This window comes from Syngnathus typhle, linkage group LG2 (genome assembly GCF_033458585.1).
Source record: "Syngnathus typhle isolate RoL2023-S1 ecotype Sweden linkage group LG2, RoL_Styp_1.0, whole genome shotgun sequence".
NCBI classification, from domain to species: domain Eukaryota; kingdom Metazoa; phylum Chordata; class Actinopteri; order Syngnathiformes; family Syngnathidae; genus Syngnathus; species Syngnathus typhle.
In genome coordinates, this window is record NC_083739.1 from 9131087 (window position 1) to 9143791 (window position 12705).

Consider the following 12705-nt stretch of genomic DNA (forward strand, 5'->3'; position numbering starts at 1 on the left):
CTCCGATATATATATTTTTTTAATTCAGTCACTCTGTGCCATATTTGAGTTTAACCAGAATATGAAACTGTATGAAACTATTCGTACATGGGTAGTTGCAGCGCATCAAGTTTGTAGTCGAAGTCAGTGTAAGACAAAACCGGAAACAAAACGATAAAACAAATGACTCTCCTTGCCAGGGCGCTAAACACACATTGATATGGGGGCAAAGATCAGTCGTCAATCGATATAAAAATACATCATACTTTATGTTAAAAGCTGTAATTATGTTTCACAAACCTCCCGAGTCTTCGCTAAAATTCGTTGGGGTTTTATTTTGAAGCAATAACCGGAAATGAATTTGACCAATACTGTTCATATGCAACGGCATGTCTTATTGGTTCCGATTTTGGGTGTCAAAAATCCAGTGCTATCTGTTTGCAGAACACTTGTAAAGGATTTTGGCCTACTGATGTTTAGTCATGGTCAGCCTGGAGTGAAGAAGCCAAATTGTTTGCTCTTGTTGGTATAAAACGAAAAAAATGGAAAACGGTCGCACAATGAACAGAGAAGGAGACAGATGCGTAAAGAGTGCGCCTCGGACCCAGAAGGCATCCATGGTGTCCCAACAGGGAACTGTCCAGAGGAGGAAAAAGGAGTCTACATCTAAAGAGAGCCAAAACGGCAGCCAGACAAGAGGAACATCGACAGGTCATCGTGGCTCCGGGAAAGAGGCGAAAACAACTCGGAAACGCACGATGAGCGCCGTGACAGAATGCCAGAGGCGACCCGATGGCCAGAGGAAACTCTCCGACGCCAGCAACACGTCCGAGGACCTGAGCAAAGACTCCGGCTGCTTTTCAGGGAAACCCTCCTCTGACAGCAGCTCAGAAATATCCGATTGTACGTGGGAGGGCAACAAGCGCGACTCTCCCATTAGCGACAATGAATTAAGATGGACAGACGGGAGAGCTTACAAGGGACCCGTCGGTGGAGGCAAAGACGACGGCAAAGAGCGCGTGAAAGCAGCGCACACCGCTTGCTCTCCCCCCTTGGATGATGTTGAACGAGCGCTCACTTTGGTCAACTCCTCGGGGACATTTATGGATCTCATGATGGCAGAGACTACTGATGACCTGGTCAGGGAGGTTGAAGATTTGAGGTCGGAGAATGAGTATTTGAGGGTAAGGCTCTTCAGTTCTGCTTAATTGAATGGCAGCCAATTGACTTGAATCAACTTCAATATTTTCAAGGGCTGCAAGTTAGCTGTTGATATTTTTTTTTTATTATTGATTGATGAGTCAAATAATACCACTTTTTTAAAATGGCTGTCTTTATTCAAAAACAAGACGTATTTCAAATCCAAACAGTCCAGAAATGATTACAAATTTACTGTTTTTGTCCACAAAGTTGGTAAAAACGTTGATCATTGTTTTCCAAGGTAAAATCAGATGCTTTACAATTGTCTTATTTTTATTCACCTCAAAGAGAATCACTCTGCGAGGACTCCAGAAGTCTTAGAGCATTTACTGATGAGAGGCTGACATTTTGAATATTTGGAGAATTTTATGTCAAACAGTGTCTCTAAATGATTTACTGATCATCAAAACAGAGATGAATTTGATAATCGATTAGTTGTCGATTAATTGTTACACCTCTTATACATTGGTTCTCAAATGATGTTATCCAGGGACAAATATTTTCCTTTTGTTGCATTTTCTTTTGTTCCTTTTGTTGCACGCACTTTTACAGATGTTAAGAACATGATATATAGATTCAAAATAGCCTCTGACAAGTTGACAACAAACAGGCTTGGCTCAAACCACCTGAGGCAAATCCCTCGTGTGTTTTACATATTTATATTCTATTTTCTAAAGCTATTTACAATGGTTCGTGATCCACCAATTGAGAAGTACTGCTCTAATATACTCACAAAAACTCAAGATTCTGGTGTGAAATTCAAGGATGAATATACAGTGAAATGATCATAACTTTTGCGGAAAAAGGCAAATTCACAAAAATTACTGTAGTCCGTGTAGTTTCACAAACACGCTGTGGTGTACATCCCAGGATGAGGTAGAGGAGCTGCGCTGTGAGATGTTGGAGATGCGTGACATGTTCCAGGAGGAGGAGATGCGCCAGCTGCAGGATCTACGCCAGCAGCTGGAGCAGGCCAACAAGACATGCCGCATCCTTCAGTACCGTCTCCGCAAGGCCGAGCGACGTAGCATCAGAGTGGCCCAGACCGGGCAAGTGGACGGGGAGCTGGTCAGGACACTTGAGCATGATATTAAGGTTATTTTTGTGTGTGTGCTGGGGGGGGGAATCACTCAACAAGCAGTAGTGCCCCGGGGTACCTGTGACCCCGATCTACCTGCGCTTCATTTTTTACTTATACTGTATCTATTTGATGAAGCACCGAATCTTTCTTCATTGGTTTTGCACACAGGTTGCAAAGAGTGTGTCTCTGCGACTGTACAATGAGCTGGAGGTGGTGCAGAATAAAAACAGCCAGTTGGACTGGGAGAATGAGATGCTTCGCGAGAAGACACAAGAGCTGGAGGTGGCCAAGCACGTCTTGCAGGCTGAGTTAGAGAAAGCCCGAGAGGTGAGAGCTTTTTGCCTTTCACACAACAAAACCAATGCTTTGGGTGGACGTGTGCAGTCCAAGTCCAAAAGTGTCACCACCACAAACCCATGGTGACCCCTCACAGCTGCACACATCCCAGCCGGCTGCACCCCTCCCCATTCAAAGCACATGAGACGACAAGCGTATGAGCTCAAGGGCCGGGCCGGGCCGGCAGCTGCTTGGGTGCAGCCTCCCGGTATGCTGGAGTCTGACCTCCCTGGGCAGCTGACATCCTCAAACCAGAAGACAGAGAAAAACAAGCAGAGGGTGCGAGCAAGTGAGAGATTACTAAAATAGACCCAAGCTTTTCTGCTTCTATTAAGCCTGGCTAAATCGGGATCAGCATGTATTATGGCATCCAGCAAGGCAGGAGTTGGCATGCCGTGCCGACACAGTGACCTACAGCCATCAAAGAATGTTCCAAAACCGATGGGGTACGCCCTTAAAGTGTCACACTTTTCACTCTGACGTTATCCTTGAGACTAGCAGACATGATTCACTTGTGGCACGTGTCTTCTTTAATCCAGGATTCTGTACTTTAGCCTCAGATCAGTCTGGTGCAGATGCTTACAGGGAGAATCCACTTAGATTAGCTCACCCAGAAACCTAAACACGGTTTGAGCATTGGCAACCTTCGCATTTCACCTGGATGGATGGTGTGTGACCATTTCTGTCACATCATTATGAGCATCAAAATGAAACGTCTGGAAAGAAACAAATGTGTTAAAAATTCAGGGGTTTCTTTTGTAAATTGAAATGTATTCCGACATTCATATCGTCAGTTTACTGTAGATACAAAAGTAGCGCAGGCATAATGAGACTGTTGTCTGACAATAAACATTTAATTTAATAAACGCTGTTAATAGAATACAGTTATTGACGATTCCTTCATTTCTCGTGTCGGATTTTGCGGCTGATTTCCGATCTGGGGGGAAAGAAATCGCTCGCAAATAATTTAACGTGCGCAGTTGCTCTTCCGCCATGTAATAGATAGGATCAGGGTGGGGAGTTTCATTCCAGCAACCGGAGCTGGCTAACTTGTCAATCCACGACAGTTGGATGTGACGTAAACTGTCATTGATAAGTCAAACGTTGGTAGTTGAGACCTCTGGAGAATGGACGAGACATTAAATATATGGGTGTGACAGGAATTAGGCCACTGAGAAGGGTTTGCATCACCTGGAATGCAGAATTAAAAGTGTGAATTAACACCGTCTTTTCATGTTATCAATCAAATAATCACATCAAAAACACATCCCTGTCTTGTTTTATATCTTAGAGCTTTTTAAAGAAGCGAAGTGCCAGATCGACAGCCGGTAAAAGTGAACGGAGACTGTCTCAACAGCTTGAGGTTGGTTTTTGTTATTGTCTTGTTTCAATACATACAGGAAATACAATTACACTTTAGGCCACATCTCAATGTCTTTTTAGGTTATTTTATCCTCTTCCCCACATCTACAGTATATTATTATTTTGAAAATGTTGCCCACTTATGGTATATACTGACCCACAGTAGATTTCGCTAACCCTCCATTATGGTCCTTGCCTTTACAGCAGGATGACAGCGATCTCAAGTGCCAACTCCACTTTGCCAAAGAAGAGTTGGCTCTCATGTGCAAGAAGCTCACCAAGATGGTGTCCGAGAGTGAAGTCATGCACGAGCAGCTGGCTGGGTACCATTCGGCATACGGCGACCTCGACGCCTCCCAATTGCCTGATCGTAAACAAAAGTCCGCCTTCGCCAGGGAAGCGGAGGTCAAAGTTCACTTGAAACTGGTGGAAGAGGAGGCCATGCTCCTGAGCCGCCGCATCGTGGAGCTGGAGGTGGAGAATCGCGGGCTGCGAACGGAAATGAACGACTGGAAAGAGAGAGATGGCGGACGGGGAGACGAGGAGGAGGAGGAGGAGAATCGGAATGTTCTGGACGAGCGCTTGTCGCCTTCCACTGTGAGGAAGAACAGAAAGGAAAGAGGTTTCAAAATGTCAAGCGCCTCGCATGACGAAAAGGCGGCAGTGGATACCGAAGGGCAGCTTCCCTCTTGTCACGTTACTAGAGAAGGTCCCGTAGGGGGTGAGTGGGACCCATCCGAGAGCCTTGGCAAGAGCTCACCTGACAGCAGCCCGAAACAAATGACCCAGACGGATTATGCAAGTCTCGCCGCCCTCCGAGATCATTCCTGCATTTTGAGTTCCGCCATCCAGCTTGTGAAAACTCCACCCAAAAACGGCCGTTGCTCCTCTCCTTCCAGTGGTGTGCTCACCTCACCAACAGATGGTCTAACAAAGTCACTCTTCTTGCCAGGACCTTTGAACGAGACACTGGAGCTTCTACAGGCCATGCTGCAGGCTTTTATCATGAGGATGGAGGTCCTTCTCAGTGGCAATAATTCCCCTCACCAGGAAGGTCACGTGTTTTCCTCTCTCAGCGGAGAATATGTCGATCAGGATACTATCAGTCAAGGTTTCATAGAATCGGCAAAAAAGCAGGAATGCCTTCAAGTTCTCGACGTCGATGTGTATGAGAGAACAAAACAAACAACACAAGGGCTTTTGTCCAAATGGGACCCGAGAGTGCACCTGTCCATGCAGATTCTGTGGATCCTTCATTTGTGGTGTCAAGAATCTGTACAAGACGGAAAAGAGGTTGGTTCTTTGCATACTTTTTCAATATGGCGTTCGCCATGAAAATATTCAAACTTTCTGATTACCTGTCATTGACATGAATCTACCAAGTCCATCCATCAATCCATTCTCGGAACCGAATATCCTCACCAAGGTCGCGAGCATGCTGACCTTGGGCACACGCTAATAATTTCACCCAGCATCCTGTCCCCCTTTCATTAAATATTCTATTTAATTCTTGTTCCGGAAACGAATCATGTTTTGATTAGTGCTAGCACATACCTTGTAGTCTTGCTTTAAAAAGAAATTGGTTTTAATTCCTTTTTAAACATGTACAGCGTAAACTAAAGCTCTGCTACATTTGATTCAGGCCAAGAACAAATACATGACCATGTTGCGAGGTTTGCTGCAAAGCATGGAAGGCGAAATCCAGGAGGAAACACCCGACAGCCAAGCAAGTGAGGTGAGAACGTGTCCTCCGTTTATGGGATGCAGCGGGAAGCCCTGCTGATGATCCATGGCTCTGGCTGCATGCCCCCTTGACAGAAAGTACAGCAGGAACCATTAGCAAACTGGTGACAGAGTATTAGGGCTAAGCTGTCGTGGCTGCAGCCAAAAAGGCCAGCAGAGTTCGAACACAATTTGCTGTGTGGAAAAACACTCCTGAAGTTGTAACCTACATTTTGACATATCCTGTCATGGCAGTTGTGCACTTGTAATCCAGACCTTTGAGTTTCAACAGTATGCAGCATGCACTAAAAACACTGCCCTTCTTGGTCCCAATAAAGCTGATCTTACATCAACTTTAAAAAAAAAAAAGAGCATTAAGGGGCTTTTGGGTAACATAAAATAGATTAATGGCATTCACATTGATTTTATTATTTGAGATACAAGCATAGTTATAGAGCAGATTAAGGCCCCATGGTTGTTAGAATAAAGAAAAATGTCAATCAAGGCATTGATACAAATGCTTAATTTTGCCATTTTTGTACGTATTGCATACTATGAGCCCTTTTGGTGTCCTCTACTGCTTGAATGCTACATGCAATGAAAAATGATTTGTAATCTGACAGTATGTGGCAAAACTGTCATCTGTGGAAATCAAATTGTCTTAGATAAAAACATTGTGTCAATGGTCATTCATGCGGATGTATTATTCTCTTCAACCTCAGTGTGCCGTCAGTGGTTTTGTCGCTGATGAGGGACGTGCTGACACTGACAGGTTGGTGGTGTTTGATTTGTACATTTACATCAGGGGCATTCAAACCTTTTTTTCCTCTGCGTGTGGCATTTGCGCTTTTAATTACTGTTAATAAAACAAATCCAGAGAATGCCAGAACGAGGCTGGGTCCCGTTTTATCCACGGCCCAAAAACAGTTTAACACTATATAACGCCACACTTGGATACTTGATAGATCTCTGTTGCACATTTCTAGCAATTATCTTGAAATCATGTATTTAAAAACAAATGTGTGAATTAACTTTACAATGTCATAAAAGGACTTCATTTGGATATCTTTCAGATCTTGACATTGGGGCAGAAAGATGAGTAAACAAACTAAATGACCCTTTTTCCATCAAGGCGTTATGAATAGAAATGAGTCAGGTCGCCACACCCATTTTTGAAAACAACAAATGCTATTCTTCATATCTGCCACAAAAAAAAAAAAACAGACAGAGGGCAGTAGTTTGAAGACGGTTGTTGTGCCGACTGTATTTGCAGAATACGCAACTCCATAAGGCAGAAACTTCAGCACCAACTTTCTCCACACGCCTACAAGAGGAAGAACTGGTGTTATCTGAGCCAGCAGGCTGCCCTACTGGACCAGGAGCCACAGATTAAGACATGGGACCATCAAATCATGCCATTTAGCTTCCCCGATCTTGACTTTGAGCAGATGTTCATGGAGAGAAGCCACACCGCTCCTGAGAAGTCAACTCTGCGCATTTACTACAGCCCCCCGTCCAAGCGCAGAGTCCGACTGGCTCAGCTGAAGCAAAGTCCCGAAAGTGACAGAGAATCTGTAGACACGCAGTCTCCGTGGTGGACGCCGCCGACCTCCTTTTCGATGCTCTGCGTCGGCTCTTCGGCCAACCTGAGCGATGATATGAAGGAGATGGCCGCCGGCTGGAAGCAGGCGGGTCACGGTGGCTTGCAGGCGAACAGAAGAAGATTAGCGGGCTGCGGAGTGGATGTGGCCTGCTCTGGTACGCAGACTCACATCAGGCCACTGATGGTGAGTGTTGGCGTGCAGACAGAAGACCCTCAAAGCCTCGTGGCAGTCAAGAACAGCCCCTCTCGGGCAGTCAACTCCTGTCTGGTCTCTTCCCGCTCTCGCTGCATCTCCACCTCACTAGACAGACTAACAACTAGAACAGAGAGGTCCAGACTCACAGCCTCCTCCCCAAAACTTTATAGAAGTCAATCTGCATCTGCTGCATCATCTAATTTGAGCTCCTCATCTACAGCCAACACTCGCGATCGAACGATGTGGACTCACCAAAGCCCCTCTCGCCAAATGACTGCTGCGAGACATAATCTCAGCCCTCATCGACAGCCTCCAGGTCCGAATCTCAAGCCCCCAAACAAATCTGCAGGTGGTTTGGTCACTGAGTTTCTACGCCGAGTGAGCGGTCGGGCGGAAAGACCGGGGTCGGCCCAGAAGCCTAAAAGCGGTCTGGAGCGCCTTCCCGCGAGGACTCCTACAGCCTCATTGCCGAGGAACGACAGCGTGACCGGGATCGTCAACCACAGGTTCATGAAGCAGAGAGAGGAGCTCGGCCGAGCCGAAAGAGAGGAGAAACGGAAGAGCGGGAGTAATGGTGCAACATCCAGCCTGAGAACTCCCAGGGCAGAGGTGAGTTGAGCACAAGAGTCTCAAAAATGATTGCATTCCTTCAATGCTTTCCTTTGTGTTTCAAACCAGGACGGAAATTACGACTGCAGCTCCGGCGGCACCCTGACGTTCTGCTTTGCTCGTTCGTTTCGATCCAACCAGAAGGAAACGTTCAGCCGGAAAGTCACAAGATGCCAAACTACGGAGCCCAATTGTGAGTGAATGGACAATCAGCTGCTGCCGGTCTCACCACACAACTAAGAGGACAGAATAGTGATGAAGTGGTGGAATTGATGTGAGTGTGTGTAAGGTGGATTTGGTTTGTGGTGTAAGCCTTTCTACTGTGTCCTTTGATTCACAATGATCCTCATTCACGACTAAATTCGCCAATGAGGTCCAAAATGGAGATGGCTACCATCAGACACCATTTTGCTTCCATCAAACGTGGTGAAAACTAAATACAAATGGAGACAATATCAGTGAGCGAGACAAATTACAGTACTGTCTTCTTAAATAAGTAGAAAGAAATCTCATCCTACTTTCTGAAAGCTTTGTTTCTTTTTTCTGTAGCTAGGAGTGTACGTGAATCATTTACAAATATATTTGTTTTCCCGCAATGCAGCCACCACACTTGCAATGATTTCTTACTTTTTCTTTATACCTCTGGCAGTTTTCTGCTGAACTCATTCAAGCACCCTATTAAATGCCAATTCAAATGAGTCAATCACTTTTGGAAACTTATGGATTCACAAAAACTGTAATATACACACTGTGATTTTTGGTTTGGTTTGTTCTTTTGGAGAGATGAAACAACTTGTTCTATTTAATAAACACAAGAGAAAATGCGTCTGTGCTTCACAATTATCAGCTCACTGGAATCTCCAATTTGTTGTGTCATGTTAAAAAAAAGTAAATGCTAAGTAGTTAATGAGATATGACCTGCTTAACACTAAATTGCTTTAACCTCTTATGGCTGCCTGACTCCATCTGTCACATAAACATGCAGCACAAGATTTTTTAATGATCAAATAGACTGCAATACCTGAAAATAATTGAGCCCATAAGATCCTATATAGTATATAGGATATCAAGGGTGTCAAACTCATTTTTTTTCACGGGACGCATTGTAGTCATAGCTATTTTCGGAGGGCCATTATGACTGTCAACTCAAATAAATGTATGACCACCTCATATTATTTATTTATTATTTGTGCCTTCTTGCTTTTATTTTGTGTCGTCTACTTGTATGTCTATCGTGTACTGTGTCTCGTCACCGTGGGATAGAGGAAACGGAATTTCGGTTTCTTTGTGTGTCTTGACACATGAAGGGATTGACAATAAAGCAGACTTTGACTTTGACATATAGGGGTTGATCTCAAATGACGTCACGTTTGCTCATAAATATTCGGCGGATGGGTCTGTCGCAGCTTCTTACCTGTTAGTAGCTTGGAGGTAATTGTGCCAAGCCCGATTAGACCACGCTACTTTTGTTCAAATAACCTTTTCAACGATAAACGAAGGACGTTCGTCGGGTAAGGCCTCAACTTTATCCTCCGGCCACGTTTGCCCGTATTCAGCCAAATTGTACGTAAGCGACTTCAGGAGTTTAAAACGGCTAGCTTCGGAAAAGTAGCTCCGCATGTACCGTGTTCGTACTATATAGCAGTCGTCATAATCTGGTGAAACTTTGCTCACAAATTAATTGCGTGAATGACAAAATAAATTAAATGATGAGTAAAAGTATTAAGATGCATTTAACACTTTATTTGAAGTAATTGATTTCATGAGTAACGATTTTGTTGTACTACCTCGGTTGTTCAAATACTTAACGTGCACGAGGTTTTACAATTCCAAGGCCATCTGAAAAAAAGAATGACAACCATCAAGTTTGGGAGCAGCATCGAATCATCTCCGCTTGCCCACTCTGCCATCAAAACTTTGGACATAGACAATGGTAAGTAACACAACTTCGACTGCGTCATTCACAGCCAACGATGACTTTATGTCGTCATGTGTTGTCTTGTTTCAAAGAGGAGAAAAGCGACATTGATCCTGATAAACTTTGTCAGTGCCCATTTGATAAAAGTCACCAGATCCGAGCTTGTCGGCTCTCCTATCACCTTTTGAAATGCAAAAAGGTGAGTGTTGTTTAATTTTTGTTTTTAATACTAAAGCTCAACTGATTTTCACCGATAAATCGATATTGATTGTCCTCTAAAAAGTTGGCCGCGTCACTCGATCTGTGTTGAGCCTAAGAAAATAACTTTTGGTCTTTACAATTGAATGGAGCTTTGCAAATCCAGTGTCGACAAACACGATTATTTTACCCCATCAACCTGAATGCATCGATAACTACAAGTCATCTTTTACTGATGCAGAACCATCCGCAACTGGCCAAGACGCTTAAAACCTGCCCCTTCAATGCCTGCCACCTGGTCCCGAGGGATGAACTGGCCAGCCACACTGAAACCTGTCCCAACAGGATTTCAGTGGGTGTAAACGATGGTAAGATGACAAATGTGTCTTTTGATCTGTGGCTTGAGTTGACATCCTTTCTGCTTGCAGCTGGATCTGATGAGAAATTGAAGGCTCCCATCAGGCCCCAGTTAACCACTGCTACGACTGAAGACTGGGAAAAGGGTGAGATTGAAACCAGTTCCAATAACGTTTGTAAACTAGTTCAAGATTCCGATTCAAGAGTTTTTATTCGCCATGTTTGAGCGAGCCAAACAAGAAATTTGGCTTCGGTAAATTACAGCCCCTGTTCAACATTTAGGTGACTAACAACACTCAGGACATGTGAAAAATGGCAAATATTCTCAAACATCCCCTGATCTTAAACTCCTAAGAGGGCAAGGAAAAACTCAAAACTCCAGCTAGGGGAAATGAGAAACATTGAGAAGAGACCACAGATGGGAGGGTCCCTCTTCCAGGCTGCAATGGATGCGGAGAGGACACATGGTACAAACAGTGTAGACAATTCAAAAAAGGTGTGGAGAGCAGGACGTTATTGCACAGTAAAGGCTCTGAGACTCTAAGAGTGGTGTACTCTGACTGGCATATATAGAGCTCCAATTTAGAGTTTTTCAAGTTAGAATGGTGCCTCAAGGTAAGAGTGACCAGAGTTAGAAGTATTTTTCTCAATTAATTGGCTTTTGCAACACGGATAAATCTTTGCTTTTCTGCATATGCTCTGCTACTCTACTCAGATTTTCACTTTATCCTGTTTCTTATGCAGAGGTGGATGAAGAACCCATTCCATTTGTTTGGGGTGTGACTCCAGTGCCCAGTGCCCTCGAGGAGTAAGTCATTTGCACGACTGGTTGTGGGAAAATCGTGCTTTCGTTTGTCTCTCTCCAACAGATCCCAAGCCTTCAACGCTATTGGAGCCCAGTTCCGTGGACCCAATTCCCTTCCGTGGTAGTTTGAAATGTTGTAATTGTTGTAAGCTGTATGCAACAGACTTTCGTTTTGTATGGACCCTGTGCAGACAAAATGACAAAGTTTGTCTAAGTCTAAATGTTTTATCGGTTTCTGTAGAGACCAGTTGGTGGACTTTTCACCTTGTTTCCATTGTCACTTGAAGTGTTTGCTTTTAAAGTTTTGTTCTCATGCATAAGAGGTGCGCTTTTTTCTTTTTTTTGTAATTGTTGTAAGCTGTATGCAACAGACTTTTGTTTTGTACTGACCCTGTGCAGACAATATGACAAAGTTTGTCTAAGTCTAAATGTTTTATCGGTTTCTGTTGAGACCAGTTGGTGGACTTTTCACCTTGTTTCCATTGTCACTTGAAGTGTTTGCATTTAAAGTGCAAATTTATTTGTATAACACATTTCAACAACAAGGTAGTTCAAAGAGCTTTAAACAAAACAGGAAGTGCGTCAAAGAAATAGAAAACATTAAAAGCATCAAGGCACAGTTAAAAGCATTACTCAATTGATTAAAACTCAAATCAGTACAAATCTAAATAAAACAGGAACAGAGTTACAGTGCAGTGTAAAATAAAATCAGCAATAGGCTGCAGCAAACAGAAAAGTCTTTAGCTCTGACTTAAAAATATTAAGAGTTCCAGCAGACCTGCATTTCTCTGGGAGTTTGTTCCAGATATTTGGAGTATACTAGAAGGTGGACGCTCCTTCTCCCTGTTTAGTTCTGACTCTGGGAACAGAGAGCAGACCTGTGCCAGGCGATCTGTGAGGTTCATAAGGGATCAGCAGGTCAGAAATATACTTAGACCATTCAGAGCTTTATAAGACTTTAACATCACTGATTGAAGCTGAGCCCTGACTTTTAATCGTTCCTCTTTGGCTCCAAAAACAATCACTACAGTTTTATCTTTGTTTAATTGGAGAAAGTTCTGGCACATCCAGTCATTAATTTGTTCAATACATTTACTCAGTGTTTGTATGGGATTATAATCTCCTGGTGATATAAATGATTAGCAGTTATGCATCTGTATTAATGCGGAGCTCAACTAATGACCACAAGAGGGCAACATTTCGTTCCTTGTCGGCGATTCAATGGTTGTCTGGGTTGCCACAACGGGAAATCAAATCACATACTTAATGCATAACTGAATAAATTGTGTTCACTCATAGGCACAGGTTTGTTGAGTATACTAAATACTAAACTTGTCAT

General features: G+C 43.6%; 2 protein-coding genes across 2 annotated transcripts; both read left to right on the top strand.

The window, feature by feature from the left end:
* Nucleotides 1–293: 293 nt before the first annotated feature.
* Nucleotides 294–8912, top strand: si:ch211-197l9.2 (uncharacterized). Its single transcript, XM_061300581.1, has 9 exons — nt 294–1163; nt 2050–2274; nt 2429–2587; nt 3888–3959; nt 4163–5251; nt 5601–5693; nt 6403–6452; nt 6954–8088; nt 8158–8912. Exons 1-9 carry the CDS (start codon nt 522–524, stop codon nt 8287–8289), a joined length of 3597 nt encoding a protein of 1198 aa, XP_061156565.1. The 5' UTR covers nt 294–521; the 3' UTR covers nt 8290–8912.
* A 452-nt stretch (nt 8913–9364) lies between these two features.
* Nucleotides 9365–12668, top strand: zgc:56699 (uncharacterized protein LOC405758 homolog). Its single transcript, XM_061300634.1, has 7 exons — nt 9365–9599; nt 9923–10021; nt 10099–10205; nt 10446–10572; nt 10633–10707; nt 11306–11369; nt 11431–12668. The coding sequence occupies exons 2-7, from the start codon at nt 9940–9942 to the stop codon at nt 11489–11491; spliced, it is 516 nt and encodes a 171-aa protein (XP_061156618.1). The 5' UTR covers nt 9365–9599; nt 9923–9939; the 3' UTR covers nt 11492–12668.
* Nucleotides 12669–12705: the final 37 nt, after the last annotated feature.